Here is a 16,254-nt window from a genome sequence, read left to right as displayed (position 1 = left end):
CGGTTTGAAGTGTGAGGATGCTCACCTCGGCAACCCCCATTTGTCCGAGGTGAACTCACCTCGTCCCTCATGTGAGCTCATCCGTGCCCTTGGGCATACCCCATAAGCTCGGCCACATCCCCGGTCTACCGAGTAGGTGACCTCGGCAACTCAACCTCAGCTGCACGCTGATGATGCCAAGACACCTGACATCACCCGGGATCAGTGCTTTATCTGAAAAGCACTGTCGCACTTAATGACTACTGCAAAGGACTCCGCGTCACCCTGTCCAGACGGCTACAGTGTCAGGGTCGGCCATCTGATAGGGAGCAGAGCCGTAATGGCAGGATATGGGTCCCACCAGCATAAGACCTTCATCCTGCCCTCCACTCTCACCCTATAAATACCCCACACACTCCCAACAAGTAAGCAGACTGTTCATTTGACAATACAATTGCTTTCCTCTCGTTCTCATACTAACTTGATCGTCGGAGTGATCCCAGGGGAGAACCCCGCCATTCACTTCGGACACGAGGATACCCCTCACTTCATCTCAGAGGAGCCTGATTCTGGTCGGTTCAACTACCCGCCAAAAATCACCTCTTCAAAGTGCATCAAGTTATTGCTATGGTGGATCATTTTGTGGATCAACTAGGGAGGGCAAAGGTCTTTGTTGCCTCCAGATTCAAGGGTGGCTGTAGCGACCCTTGGGCTAGATTTGTTAGGCAGTCGATGTAGGTTGTACGGAGTGTCCCAGTGGCGTGGAGGTGGCCAGCACATTCTTTCGTCAAGTTGAATACTGATTCGAGTGTCTTACAAGGGCATGGGTATGGAGGAGGTTTGCTTAGGGACCATGAGGGTCGCTTGATTTTTGCCTATTACGAGGAGTTTGGAGAGGCAGACGTACTGATGGCAGAGAGCTTATCATTGTTATATGGTCTTCGGATTTGCAAAAACAAGATGGTTGATCACTTGATAGTTGAAGTGGACTTGGAGAACTTGGTAAGGTTGGTAACCTCCAAAGAGATATCTAAGTGGCTGCTTTGTAATGTTTTCCGAAGAATTCACGCTCTGTTATGGGATTGTTCGTCGTCTATTACTCATATCCTCAGAGAAGCTAAAACCTCTGCCGATAGGTTGGCGGCGGTGCGATCTTCACCATATCTTTTTTGTATATCCCTCCAGCAGCTGCCTAGGGATGTTAGGGCCACTATTCAGCTTGATTCTAGGGAGTGTCTCTTTTTGCGTGTGCAAGTTGTACGAGAGTAGTACTCCAGCTGCCTGTTTGCGTTAGATTTCAAATCATTTCCACGAACTCTCTGTAATTTGGTTTTTTCAGCAATAAAATAGTTTTTTTTAAAAAAAAGTTTATTTATATGTTCTAAACTAGTTAGAACAAATATGCAGAAACACAAATGTTTTTCCTATTTTTGTACTGTGTATACATGAATTACATTGACATATGCAAATATGATTTAGATTTTCTATTCCAAAAAAAAATATAGTAAACATTAATCCGTACTATTTTTTTTTTATGATAATGTGATTAGTGGTAGGGATGTTAAAAAAGAACCAAAAAATGGGGTAATCAAGAAAACCGAATTAGCCCAAATCGAAAAATAGGATAACCAACAAAAATTTTGAAATGGTTAGGTTACCTAAACCTATTTAAAAATTTAAAAAATTAAGTTAGGATATGGTTTTCAATTTTCAAAAATTACGGTTACCCAAACCTACCCGCATATATGTAGGGAATGTAGGATTGATTAGGATAACTAGTAACCAAATTTCAACTCATAATTATTTAGTCATTTACTAATAATTCAAGTTAGGAGGACCATTATACATTTTATTTTTCAAGCTTATAAACTTATTTAAACTCCCGCTTATCTTTCTCACTTCCAACATTCATCACCACTAATTTCATTTATTTTGCTGCTATTTTTTTGTCTTTTTTCAAAATTTCTTTTCATTTTTCATAAGTTCCAATCACTTCATTGCTCTACTAATTATTTTGTTTTAAATTTTTAAAAGTTATATGTTTGGTTATGGAATAACCTATAATACTTATTAAAAAATAAATTGATAGTTTTCAAGAAATACAGAAACCAAAAATAAATGTTCAGAATATTCAGTATTTAGTATCTAACGTGTTTTCATTTTCTATTTTGTTCATAATTTTTTAGAGTTGGAGGATTAAATACTCTTATTGATCTAGAAAAATAATATATTATTTGATTTGTCAATCTAATTTCTTTTTTCCAATAAGTAGGAGAAAGTCAGCTCACACTATACCCGACCCTATCCCACAATTTAATCAGTCACTGATTAACCGGTTGAATTAGGTTTTGCTGAATCCATACATGCGATTAGGGATTAGGATCAGTAAAATTGCAAATGGACTGATCAACATCTCTAAGTAATAGAAAGAGAAGCACAAACATTTCGGAATGTAATACTTTTCATTTTGGAATGTCCCATTAAAAGTGTCATACTTTTCATTTTGGAATGTCCAAAAACATTTGTTATGATAGAAAAAATCAAAACATTTTTTAGTTTCACTTTTCAATATGACCCTTCTTTCTAATGATATGCATGTTACAATTTAAATAGAATTTGAATTTGTGAGGTTAAAATTAAAAAAATATATATAAATATCACAATCAAATCACTATTTTTAAAAGGTTGAATTCTCGAAACATGATTAAATAATTGAGACGAGAGAGAATACCATATGTAAAGCCTCTCCCTCCATGCCACGATTTCTTAAAGCAGTAAGCTTTGACGTGTCGGTGACAACAGGCATCAACCATCGTCGTCAACATTTCATCGTCGCCGCTATCCATCGCTATATATCTTCCCATATCCGTTTTTCCTTTCTTCACCATCTCCCCTCGGACCCCTCTCCAACTTTCAAACTCTTGTCTTTTAGTTCGCATTCCATCACCACAAACAAAAATTCTGAACCTCCTTCACCGAAGATGTCTTACGACTATCTCTTCAAATATATCATCATCGGAGACACTGGTATATTAATTTACTTGTACTACTATTATCAACTCCTTGTTAGTTTTTTTTTTTCGCTTTGAAAAACCCTAACTTTTTTGTTTTCTGAAAAATTTGCAGGAGTGGGGAAATCATGTTTGTTGTTGCAATTCACGGACAAGAGGTTTCAGCCGGTGCACGATCTTACTATAGGAGTGGAATTTGGTGCCCGCATGGTTACTATTGATGGTAGGCCTATAAAGCTCCAGATTTGGGATACTGTATGTAAGCAATTCCATTTCTTTTATTTCTTGTTGTTTTTGTTTCATCTTTTATTGTCACGCCTTAATCCTATGATTTTCAGTTTGCTTTTTTCTTTCTTTTTTTTGTGTGGAATATGTTGTTTTAGTTAATACTGAATATGGTAGTTTTAATTGGCAAGTAAATTTCTATCATTTTTAGGCTTAAATGATTTATTGGTGGTAGTTGTGTTTTTCTAATTTGTATTGATGCTAATGCTTGTTTTGTAACTGACAATTCTATGACTAAAATTGGATAATATGTTGCATTTCTTGACAATCATAATAATAGTGCTAGTATGTGTTTCTCAGAAAAAAAAAAAGGCTTGTATTTGTTACGGTGAACTATTGTTGGTAGGAAAAGAATATGCTACACTTTTGAAACCCAATGCGTGATTTCCCTTGCCAATCAGGGAAAAGGATGAAGGGCATTAGATAGGAACAATGCACCTGGCGAAAGGACAGAAAAAGATCCTGCCATTATTTTGATTGGTAGACAGGGATGGGATGCTTTTAGTAGGTATGATTAGTCTGATTTGTTGACTTTACCATATGGACTTGATTCTCCTTTATTCTGTGAAATTATTTAGTGGTGCAATAGAGAAAGTTTTGAACTGAACACTATAGATATGATATCTATCCATGACTTCCAAGGATGAATTCATGAAACATATCACTTTTGGCATTTTTCCTTTGTTAGTAATTGCAGTAGTGTTTGTTTCTACTAGATATGATTGGATAATTCCTTGATATCGTGCACCTACACATGTTCGCTAAAGTAATGCATTCTTTCTTGTTCCTTTTTGTTATCTAGCTTGTCCATTTTCATGTGTTCAAATCCACTTTTGAATTTCTGAGAATATCCTTGTTCATTTGTCTCTCTATCATCATTGCAGATTGTCAATTTTCACTAGTTGGTTCTTAGCTATAAGTGAATTTTACGTCTGCATTGGCCTTCTCATTTGACCAAGTACTTCTTGATTTATTTCAGGCAGGGCAAGAGTCATTTAGGTCCATCACCAGATCATACTACAGAGGAGCTGCAGGTGCACTGCTGGTTTACGATATCACTAGGTAAGCTATATGCCCCTGGAACATTTTTGTGAATACTTTGCATGAGTTAGTTTCCATCTGTTTATTACCTTCTTCAGTTTCTCATTTATGATCATTAACTTACCTGCTGGCTTTCTACCATCATAAGATTGGAGGGTTATTTCATATTCTTCTTTGACTTTTTTGAATAAAGTCTACAAAATGGAATGAGGAAGTTTTCTGTGTTTAACAGTTAAATATTTAAATGCAGTTATGTATGCTGCTTTCATGTCTAGATCAAGTTTCAGTTTGAGCAGATAACATTAAATAGAGGTATGAAAAGGATAAATAGATCATTAATGGTTCCATTATGAAAGTTCACGGAGAAAAAATATTCAATCCACTCACACTCAGCCAATCAGTAAAAGTCCTTAACCTTTTTTTTATTTTGGGTGTGTGGGGAGTGTTCTTCCTTCTCCCTTTTCCTTCACAATGCTGAAACTGCCACAATCTGCTGCCAAACTCCAGCCTAGGCCACATCAAAGCCTCACCCACCACATAAAATTGACACTTATGCTGCTAGAGTTGTCTTAAAATCTAAGACTCTATTTCAGCTACAAAACTATGAAAGCCTCATTGAATAGTACAGCTTCAGGCGACCTCGAACACCCCCCCCCCCCAAAAAAAAAACCAATTCTTGATGAAAGTAAACAAAATATTAATGCTAGAACCCTCCTTTCAGCATCTAAAAGAACATGCAACCCTCAATTTAGCATACAACAGTTCAAGTTGCATGAATTGAACAGAGACCTACACACATTAATACCCTTTCACTGTTAATTCCAAATGATGGATGAGAGGAAATGGATAAGATGGTGGGGATAAAGAGAGAATGCAACTGTTTTGGAGCATCATCTTCAATTGAAAAAAGAGTTGTAGTTTTCTACAATTTTGTATCTTTTGGCACATGATGAAAGCCTCTCGTCACTGTAGGAGAGAGACATTTAATCACCTGGCTAGCTGGCTGGAGGATGCTAAGCAACATGCAAATCCTAATATGACTATCATGCTCATTGGCAACAAGAGTGACCTTGCGCACCGCAGAGCTGTTAGTAAAGAGGAAGGTGAACAATTTGCAAAAGAAAATGGTCTATTGTTTCTGGAGGCTTCTGCAAGAACTGCTCAAAATGTTGAAGAGGTGATAATTTTCTACCAGAATCTTTTCTTAAGCACTTTCATCATGTTTTCAAGAACTGGAAATTAATTTTCTTAGAGAAGTTTCCTTTTAGCTTGACCCTGTAGATGAATTCTTGCAGGCTTTCATAAAGACTGCTGCAAAGATCCTTCAGAAGATTCAGGAAGGTGTGTTTGATGTATCAAATGAGGTGAGCACCATTTCATCAACTTAATTTTGTACTACACTCTATGGGATTACATATTTGAAACTTCTGCTCAAGTATATTGAACTCTGAAGCTGGGTTAAGATTCATATGTGGTAGCCACCAGGTAACATACTTGTAATGTTGGTGTTGCTGAGAAAATATATAACCTACAAAGTACGTTTTCACTTGCATTTGTGGTAGGGATTATTTCTTAAGTTGCCTATTTCTTGAAGGATTTTGCACATCTTCAAGGGTTCATGTTTAGATCATTTCTACTGAAGAGTGGTGTCGCTCATTTCTACTGGAGTAGATATTATCATAATATTAGTTTGAATTGATTCCATTTAATTTCTTTTAAATTGGAATAGCTGCACTGTCCATCTCTGTGTCTCTCTAGGTAGTTGTTTTTTTTTTTCCCTAACGATAATACTCTAGGTAGTTGTCTCTCTAGGTAGTTGTTAAATTGTGAAATTTGTGTGACTGCAGTCATCTGGCATCAAGGTGGGGTATGGACGTCCGCAAGGTCCAGCAGGGGCAAGAGATGGATCTGTTGTCCAGAGAGGTGGATGCTGCAACTGATTGCAATATTTATGTTGTTGGGCTTTAACTTGATCCGTTATGAAATATTTGTGGAATCTTTGCGAACATGAAATGTATAGATCGGATTCTGAATGTTTAATGACATAACTCTTACCTGTATTATTATCTTAAGAAAGTTTATTGAGCGCTAGAATTATCTTTTAGCACCAAAAAACGTAGAAACGTGGCTTACCTATGTTGACAGTGTTTTGACTTCGACTGACTGGAAATGGAGAGTATTTTCCATTCGTAGCTTTAATTGGTGGGAGAGCCTATAATTGTCGGCGTCTTGACAAATTGTAACATTTATCTCTTTGGGAGTCAAACGACCTTAGCATAGAGTCATATACTCAACTGTATAATTTGCCTAAAGAATTAACAACTTTATACGTACATTGTGGCAGGAATTCATATCAATCACTATGCAGTATGCACCATTAATTTTGAGAATTCTTTTAGTCTATACAATGGATTGACCGTAGCAATCTAACAATCACCTATCAGTGATGAAGCCCTTGCCATGCGTCGAAGGGTAACAGGAGCACGCTTGCTCTGAATTAAGTTGGGCTCTAGCTCTGGTGGGAGAGTAAAAGCGTTGAAGATACATGTAATCCAAAGCAATCGAACACCTTAAAACTCTGCTAGCACCAAAAATACATAATTAACTCGTCCATTTCTAGTAATAACTGCAGAATTCATCACAGCCTGATGTATATGGTGTTATAAAGACAACTTACTTGTCCAGTTGTAGCCCAAAAATGAAATTGCTTAGAGATATGACGCACTTTCCAGACCCAAAAGAAAGGCAAAATTGGAATTCTTGTACTCACCCTCGCAAACATAGGTTAACTAAAGCAGTAAAATACGATACAATATCAAGGTTTTGCTAACTATTGACAAGAACTTGATCAATAACTAAAAGAATGGCAAATCAACAACTACAGTTCGTGCAAAAATTTTAAATCTCTTCCCCTCGCTACGTGCATCTGGCTTGGATTATGAAGTACCACCAAATATCTGCAGTTGATGTGGCAAAAGTTAGGTCGAAATCAAGCAAAAAGCAAGAAAGACTCTCAAAGTATAAGGCACTTACTCCAGCCAAGATATCCTTAGACAATCGAGGCTTGCTTTCTTCAGTGTTGGTTGCAACTGGTTTTTTCTGGGGAAATTGCCGAATTAATTTTGGCCCAAAATGGGTATCAGAGATCTCAGAATTTGCTCCTGATTCTTGCTGAACCTTTTGCTTCTGCAGATGCAAAACAAGTGTTATTGTGGATTTCAATCCCTTCAAGTTTATATAAGATATCAATTACATAAGAAATTTTAGCAGTCAGTGAACTTTTAATCACGTGTTTCCAAACTTAAAAACCTTACTCTTGGGTAATTTACTGTCACTTAAGTCACGTTGAAGATAGAACTATGCAGAAGCAGAACTAGGTCATGCAGGTTAATGTGCAAGAATGTGTGGAATATGCCTGTCAGACACAGAGAGAGAGAGAGAGAGAGAGAGAGAGAGAGAGAGGGTAGGGGGACAGAGAGAGCGAAAGAGGGGAGGGGGAAGAGAGAGTTGATGAGAATTTATTTTCCACAAGACCAGCTAGTTACCATTAAAGAATTGTCAAAAACATAGCATAATCAACTATGCTCTTAAAAGATATTATTAACAAATGGTAATCAATCTATCCCTATATCTAATTATGCTATGGCTAAAGAAATGGTTCACCTTCTTCATGCGCTCTTCTATAGAACTCAGAGCAATGGATTGATCAACTTTCGACAGATAGAAATCTCGCTCTCTTTTAGCAGCAGATATTTCCAGTGCCAGTTTTTGCTCTCGGATTGCATTCTTGTATGCTGCAATAAAGCAACATCCAACTCAAATAAATGTTCACAAGTACCACAAAAGAAAAAGGTTAGTTCAGAATAAGTTAAATACCAATTTCTTCAGTAAGATCGTCCCATTTGAATTTACTCAAGTATTTGATATTCCAGAGATCATAATAGAATGCTGACCTTTTCCTCCCACCTATACATCAACAAATAGCAAAGAAATGAACTAAAATCACATAGAATTTTCACTATGTACCCAGAAAGAAATTTGAGGCAAATATAGACCTTAGTGCAAGGCAGGTTAGACTATGTAATCACTTATCTAAGTGATTGTGTGCAAGTTGCAACCAATTCTACACAAACATATGTTCAATTTACAAAAGGAATTTATGCCCATTAGATGTAGTAGATACGTTGAACTTTGACATTTATAAACAAAATTTTCAGGGCAATAGAACACAAACCTATTTGTTCTCCATTTAACATCTTTGCCACCCTCTTTGCAACACTCTTTTTAGTGAACTCAACCCACCTGTACATATGGAGTAATGAAAACTCAAAATGGGGAAAAAATGAATGCAGCAGACTCATGCAATATCAGTCACAGAAATTTCATAATCTGCATAGAAGTTGTATGCTCATTCATTATATATATAGTTCATCTTACTTGCTATATCCGGTTAAACTGAAGATTCAGACAACACTGTATATAATGTTCATGAAAAGAAATTCAAGATATCTACCATACCCTTCTGAAAATTCTTGTCCTCGAAATCCACCAGCCTGCTTGCGCTGGACTCGAGCAGCAGGATCTGCAAAGTGAATTTTTATTTATAAGAAGCAGCACCCATAAACTACTCCAAAGCCTTCAGATTGTCAAAGCAATCACAAAGTATGAGTTGTAGTATCAAACTAAATGGTTACACTAATCCACATTTAGTACAACACTAACAAGTGGCAATTTGTTGCTTTCAAACCCAAAGGTATTTGAATTACTAATGAAAAAGCAAACCAAAAAAGAAAAACAGTCACTAACTTTCAGGTGTGAGATAAACTCTCTGAATTTCTCCATGCTGAGAGAGGATCTGTCTAAGTTTTAGAGGATCCATATGTGGAGGTATCCTGCTCAAATAGCAAATCCCACGCTTTTCAGCCTTCTTAGCCTCATATTGTAATCGCTTCATCTGTTTGTTTTTCCATTTAGCTCCCTTCACCCCATTTGACTTCGGATCCTCTTCATTCAAGAAGTTGGTTTTATCCATCTCTCGTTCTTCTTCAGACATTGTAATTGCAAACGTGAAATATCTGCAAGTGACAGTAAGACGAACGATTCAGCCGCTAAAACAGTCACCAACTTATTAAGCTACTGCAATCAACTATTGCCTTTTACCTAATGATATTAATTCTGTTGACCAGCTAGGACCAAGATATTTCAACTTAACTAGATGTATCTTCAAAAGTAGTTTATTATGGTGGAAAATTTCTGTTGTGCCATTTCTTTCTTTCTTTTTTCCTGTTTGTGACATTTCATCGAACATAAAGTCCGCAAAACAGTAATTACAGATAATCCCTACAAGAAAATTGCAGGAAAAGAATTGTACCTACAGAAAATTTCAAGAAAAAACGTATCTTAAATGCTAAATCCAGCTACAGAACATCATACCTCAAACATTAATCAGACAATATCAAACATTAAAAATAAGAGCCATACAGCAAATCAGAGAACTACCAAAACAATTGAAGTAGCAGAAGATTGTCTTAAATGAAAAGAAAAACAAAACTTACCCCAAGGATTCTTTATGGGTTTTTCTTCTTTCTGCAAACTTACAAGAAAAAGAAAATTATAAACTTGTTAAGCTTAGGGAGGCGTGATAGAGGAGGGACAGGAAAAAAGTGAGCCCAAGAATTGGACGGAAAAGAGGTGGACGCCAAGAGCTAAGAGGAGTTGACAAGTGACGGGAGAAGAAGCTCGAATGAGTAGTGTGAATGCGTACCAATTCACTCTAATTTTCTTGCTGCTGCCGCTGCTATGGTGCCTGCGTAGAGGAAAAAAATGAATTAAAAGACAAAGAAAATAGGGAGATAGTAAGGAAGTTAATTTAATTCCGGAATTTTCTTGTTTAGTGGAACTAGTCTTTTCGGTGCCCAGATCCTGTTTGATCAAAAGCAAATCATAGAGAGTACTATTAGCACTAATGCGGTTATAAACTATCTTATAAAAGTATCTGAAAACTATCAAGTATTTAAAGCTAAAATTACTAATTAGTGATTATGGCATTGTTCATCTCCTCAATCACCTCTTCTAAGTTCAATCAACATTAATAATCAGATCCTTGAAGTACTAAATAGCCTTACTGAGAAGGACAAAATGTCATCCAACTTTCACAATGTATGGCAGTAAAAACTAAATCAGCACGAAATTAACCCAGATGAGCTAGACAAACCAAAAGATATTATAGATGAATGAAAGAATATCTGAAAACTTCCACAACTATATCTATGCTAGCATTGATATCTTCCATTCAAAATGTAGTTATGACATCAAAATTAATGAGAATGTTATCATCCTTCTGTCAATTGTGCTCCAAAAATATCAGCACATAAGAATGCAGGGAATATATCAAACAATCTGCAAGGAAAAATTGAGAATCGATTTCACTATCATTGGTTATCCTAGAAAGTTGCACTCCATCACGAAAACAGCATAGCTGAGATCAAAGTGCACAATCTAATAAGAAACATTCTACATATAGGCATTAACTTATAGAATTCAGTATGCCTGTATATACTTTATGTTTTACTTGCCAAGGACCAGAGAATCATACAGTTACTGAGCAGCCATGCACGAGCTAATAGGAAACATTCTACATATAGGCATTAACTATGCGTATATATGTTTTATGTTTTATTTGCTAAGGACCTGAGAATCATACAGTTGCTAAGCAGCCATGCTCTAGGACATAGTGTCAAGCAAACCATTGCCAAAAATCAAAACCTGATCACAGGGGTATCTAAGTTGTATCAGAAGTCCAGCTAGAATCAGCTTTGCCCCCCCCCCCTCTCTCTCTCTCTCACGACATTTCAGCTAATAAATATCCACTAATTATCTCCCTTGTGGTCAAACCTAGACTACTATATCCTGATTGTCACTAACGGTCTTAGAAACTACATCTGCTTCTACCTCATTTTCTCCTTCACCAGTTATGTTCACCAAAAAAGACTTTTAAGCTCAGTAATTATATAAAAAGTAGGTAGGACAAACTTACGTATTGCTTGCTGGAACATTAACCAAGAAGAAGATTAGTTAAAAGTGATTAGCTGGAATCAAAAGGAAGAAAGAAGTCATTCAAAGAAAAGGTTACAAAATCATCAATTTTGAGGATATTAATTAAATGAGTGATGGCTTATATCCAATTATTTGGCCTCTTGGTCAAATACACATTTACTAGAGCTCCAAGTCGAAGGTCTATATGAGTTTATGCAGTTTCGATTTCCAAGATGATACTAACTACACCACCAAAAAAAAAAAAACCTTAGCAGACTCTGTTCACATAAATATGTTTTGCCTGAGCAAGAAAATTAGTAGCAATAGAACAAAAATGCAAGCTTGCAGTTGTATCTTGTTTGTTTTTTCCCTGATGTGTCCTTTGATCCCTTGTTTTCTATGCCTAGTCTTACTCATACTTCCCTATCAAAGTTACCTCAACCAACTTTAAACTTATGCTTTAGAACTCCCAAATATAACAAAAAAAATGAAATTGAAAAAAAAATGAATAAATTCTCCATTCCTAAGTGCAAATGGAGGAAGTAATCTGATTAATGACCCTGTCTCATCCCTCAATAGAAAGAAACCAACAAGAATAAGATTAAAACATAAGCCCAAAGGCCAAAAAAAACATTAAATCATATGGTACAACCTCTCAAAGCCAACCACACATCAATTACTTACACGGTCTAGATGGAAAAGAAGAAGTAGCTGGCATGGTGATGAACAAGAGTTCTATCTTCTATGCGGAAGTAGTCAAGGCTCTATCTCATTCGATATGATAAACTTCCTAGAGACTCTTCTTTCTACCACATTATTGGATTTTGAAGCAGGCGCACACACTCAAAAGCTATACAACATTGGTTAATGACACTATAGAAAGTCATGAACTTGGCCATTGTGAGTGCACACAAATAGTGACTTGTTCTACTATGGTCAATGAGTTTTAATCGAGTCAATCTAAAATTATGTTTCAACAATGAAACAGGATACGGGTAACAAACATCTGGTCTTACAAAATGTAAAGAATTAGTAGTAAATTTGTTCAGCAGGCAACATCAGTGGAGGAGGTAATTGCCCACTCTCAACCACACCACTTCTTCTATATTAAGACTACCTATTCTAACAGTAATTTCTCAAATTGTTTATGAATAAATCAATAGTTTCAGAATTTTAGCGTCTGTATGTCAGTCTCAAAGAGGCAATAAGATCCTATTAAAATGGTATTGACTTTTGAGTCATTAAAAGACCATTCTCCAAATGTTCATGGCTTGCAATTATTCTAAATGCTAACAAAACAAACTAACTAATGACATAAAAAAATAAAAGCCCAATTAAGAAAGAACTCCACAAAGCCATTCCAAATTCAAATAATGACAGATGTAGTCAAAATAATCCCAATCTAATATCTCCATTCACCATTTATATAGCCAAACAAATGCATGTAGCTAGTTATCTATCTAAGTGCAAATTTAACATACATAAACAGTTTTCTTCATTATAGAAAACAGTTACCTATCTAAGCAGGCAATTAGTCAAGTTTTTGCTAATTAACTTTTCAATATTGTATCGTGTTCTCACTCATGCCTTGCTTGCAATTCATATAGATCCTAAAATGAAGCTAAAACACTAAATAAGACAAAATTAGATACTGAAGTTGCTTAAAAGCACTCTCAGTATATATTCCTTAATGATTTCAAATATTCCCAGTTGGATAACTCCAACATATTAGCTATTTCCCAATAAAATCAAAGATTACATTCACATCCTGTAAGAAAATATTCAGGAATGATAGAAACATCTGGTGAAACTATCCTAATGGAGAATAATTTCATTCCTTATTGGGAATCAACAAAACCAAGTTAAAGGAAAAAAGAGTTGAGGTTAAAATATTGGAGTGCAAATTTACCATACATTAACAGTTTTCTTCGTTATAGAAAACAGTTATCTAAGGAGGCAATTAGTCATTTTTTGTTCATTAACTTTTTGATATTGTATCGTGTTCTCACTCATGTCTTCGTTGTAATTCATATTATATCCTAAGAATGAGCCTAAACTGGAGAACTAATCAGTGATCAGTGATCAATATTTTCTCTATTTTGTATTTAACTACCGTGGGAATAACTGGTAGTCAGTCCTTTTTTTAAAGGAGTTTTAAGCTAAGAAGAAGGATTATCCAGCTATCCCTCAAATTACAATTAAATACAAATGTCGGAGAATTGTTGTTTCTCGCTGAAATCTAATATGTCGCACTATAGGACCAAAAAAAAAAAAAACAAGCGAGAGTCCCAAGAATGGAATCAATTAGCAGTCCTCTAAAAAATTAAGGTGATTGTTCACATAAATTACCATTAATTAAATGCAACAACAGTAAATTTTGAAGCACAGGTACAAGAATTCTAAAATCAGCAAGCCAAATATATAAAGAAACCAGAAATTTAATATATCTATAACTTTCCTGCGATTTTGACATACTGTAGGTCAAAGCCTCGTGTATTTTTCATCCAAGTATAGTTTAATTTCCTAATCATGCCAGTACCACAAAAACTTTGGGAGGGAAAAAAATAACAAAAAGGGGCAAAAGTTTAAAAGAACCCACCTCAGGCAGTGAATAAGGTCTCTGAATTCCAAATCTTTTCAGAAAGTAGATGAATAAGTGGTTTCTTTCTAAAACCAGTGAGATAGAAAGCTGTGAAAAGGAGTGATTTAGTGGATAATTGAATAATCAAAGAGGGCAGGGGAATCGGTTGTCATGGAACGACGAGTAAAATTTCTGCCCCACTAAAATCTAGTGGTGTGGTGCCTACTTCAAGTCTAGATATATCGCCGGAGTGACGACATTGCCCTAAACCACTCGTAATGTCACAATTGTAAAACCCACTGGGATATTATTTGTTTAATATTTCATATTATAACTAAAAAAGAAGGGGAATAGAAAAACTAGGGGTGCAAACGAGCCGAGCCGAGTCGAACATTGAACTTATTGAGTCAGGCTCGACTACTGTACACTCGAGCTCGACGAGCCGAAAAAATTGAGCCCGAGCTCGACTTGACTAAGTAAGAAGCTGGCTCGAGTTCGACTCGATAAGGCTCGATCTACTCAACTCGACAAGAGCTCGAAATGGCTCGAATTCAGCTCGAATTTCTGTCACTAAACATAACCAGCTTTATTTAACCTGACTCCAATAGCACGTTTTAAGCTATTCAATGCCTTGCAAACTTGAATTTAACAATTCCAGACATGAATTAAAAGTAACAACAAACAAGTTCTTCATTGTCCAATAATACATGCACGAAATCCGAAACAAATGTCCACAACTCCACATACATAATTGTTTCACAATTTTTCAATTCAAATGTCCAACACCTCAAAAAAACTCAAAAACAAGGAACAAATAGTTTGAAATCACTCTAGATTAAGTCCTCCAGCAACCAATAGCATCGAGTCTTGGATTCTTTCGCCCACAGCCATGCCCACAACCTTCGAGGAAATTACAACTTTGAAAAGATTGATATATTTGCCAAATACAAAAATATTTTTCTACTACAGAGTAAAAGACAGGCAGTAATAATTTTACCTATAAAAAACATTGCACATGAGTAACAAGCTTCAAAAAGCACATTTAACTTGTTCATAAATTACAAACCTTCATCATTACATTAAAATTACTAAACATTGCACAGGAATCTTCACTCAGCTTTGACTAAACATCATCAAACTCATTCCATTTACTGCACAAATCTGTCATATCTTTAACATTTATACTTTCTCCTATCACCAACAGCCGAAAAGGCCATGCAAATATTTCAAGTTCTAATTGATTATCTGTTATATACGCGCATTACATACTTGAACATAACCTAGGACTGTATTTATGTGTAACATGTACCACATGACCACATTATCGTAAAGAAACATCCTACTACAATTAGACGGATTAAATAAAAAATTGATTAAGTTCACTAAGCACATAATTTTTAAACGCAATCCAGCTTGCATTTTCTAACAGGACAAGCTAAAAATTACCCCAGAATGAGAAAATAAAAAGTGAACAATCAAAAACTACAAACCAAAAGTATTTCAATCAAACAGAAGGTATATTCCATGAAAATGTATGTAAGAAGTTAAAAAAAGAAACCCAACATTCTTACCAATCTTCAAAAAATCGTCCCTAATAATAATAACAAATCCAAATTAAAAAAAAAAATAAGGAGAAAAAAGTACATTGACAAAAACCCTTGTTCCAATCAATAATCAGTACAATCTTAATTCGCCGATCATGATATAGAAAACAATTCAATACATGCGACAGTCTAAAATCCATGAGATGAGAGAAGAAAGCGAATACCCGAGAAGAGAGAAATTTTAAATAAATTGATTGAAATTGGGGACGGAAATGGGAAAGAAGAGGCGATCTAATTCTAAGGAGAGCTCTGTCGCCATTAACAGGAAAGAGGAAATTAATAGTAATAATTTTACATCTAAACATTCTACAACAGGAAAGAGGTGAAGAAGTCGATCTGGCTTTAATGCACTTCCAGGTGTATAGACTACGACAGGAAAGAATCACTTATTCTACCACCAAGCATCATTATACAGCAACAGAAACAGAAAATAAGGGAAGAAGAGTGATGGTTAACCTGTTCGCTTTGCCTGTTCGCGAGGCCCTCCACCAATGGAGCTGATGAAATGTCTACCGTAGCTGCTTCTAAAGTTGGCCAACAAACTGGGACTCGGAGAGAAAGGGCTCTTCAATTGAAGGGCGGCAGTCGTGGTGGCAGAAGTGGCTGACTGGTGAAGACAGTGGTAGCGGCGGCAAGGGTTTGCTTTTGATTTGGGGAAAGACGAATGCGGACGGCGGAACAGCCGAGTGGGAAGAAGAAGGAGATGTGTTTGCGTCCA

The 16,254-nt window shown here is 36.0% G+C and overlaps 2 protein-coding genes across 5 annotated transcripts; one reads left to right on the top strand and one right to left on the bottom strand.

Annotated features, from left to right (window-relative positions):
- Positions 1 to 2,736: 2,736 nt before the first annotated feature.
- Positions 2,737 to 6,376, top strand: LOC113749424 (ras-related protein RABB1b). Its single transcript, XM_027293159.1, has 6 exons — positions 2,737 to 3,006; positions 3,106 to 3,245; positions 4,255 to 4,337; positions 5,289 to 5,493; positions 5,612 to 5,680; positions 6,164 to 6,376. The coding sequence occupies exons 1-6, from the start codon at positions 2,961 to 2,963 to the stop codon at positions 6,254 to 6,256; spliced, it is 636 nt and encodes a 211-aa protein (XP_027148960.1). The 5' UTR covers positions 2,737 to 2,960; the 3' UTR covers positions 6,257 to 6,376.
- A 107-nt stretch (positions 6,377 to 6,483) lies between these two features.
- On the bottom strand, positions 6,484 to 16,254 carry LOC113749425 (pre-rRNA-processing protein esf2). 4 transcript variants are annotated; one of them, XR_003464523.1, is made up of 11 exons: positions 15,993 to 16,254; positions 10,081 to 10,122; positions 9,872 to 9,902; positions 9,123 to 9,391; positions 8,835 to 8,898; positions 8,551 to 8,618; positions 8,193 to 8,282; positions 7,980 to 8,110; positions 7,350 to 7,502; positions 6,994 to 7,273; positions 6,484 to 6,894 (listed from the first exon to the last, which is right to left on the bottom strand). XR_003464523.1 is itself a non-coding variant. In XM_027293161.1 (10 exons), the coding sequence occupies exons 4-10, from the start codon at positions 9,367 to 9,369 to the stop codon at positions 7,253 to 7,255; spliced, it is 774 nt and encodes a 257-aa protein (XP_027148962.1). In that variant the 5' UTR covers positions 9,370 to 9,391; positions 9,872 to 9,909; positions 10,081 to 10,122; positions 15,993 to 16,254; the 3' UTR covers positions 6,911 to 7,252. The 4 variants fall into 4 exon arrangements, 3 of the variants coding, with proteins under 3 accessions (XP_027148962.1, XP_027148961.1, XP_027148963.1); XM_027293161.1 differs by lacking the exon at positions 6,484 to 6,894 and having other exon boundaries at positions 6,911 to 7,273; positions 9,872 to 9,909; XM_027293160.1 differs by lacking the exon at positions 6,484 to 6,894 and having other exon boundaries at positions 6,911 to 7,273.

This window comes from Coffea eugenioides, chromosome 10, assembly GCF_003713205.1.
Source record: "Coffea eugenioides isolate CCC68of chromosome 10, Ceug_1.0, whole genome shotgun sequence".
Taxonomy (NCBI): domain Eukaryota; kingdom Viridiplantae; phylum Streptophyta; class Magnoliopsida; order Gentianales; family Rubiaceae; genus Coffea; species Coffea eugenioides.
This window is presented reverse-complemented; position numbering and strand designations above follow the sequence as displayed.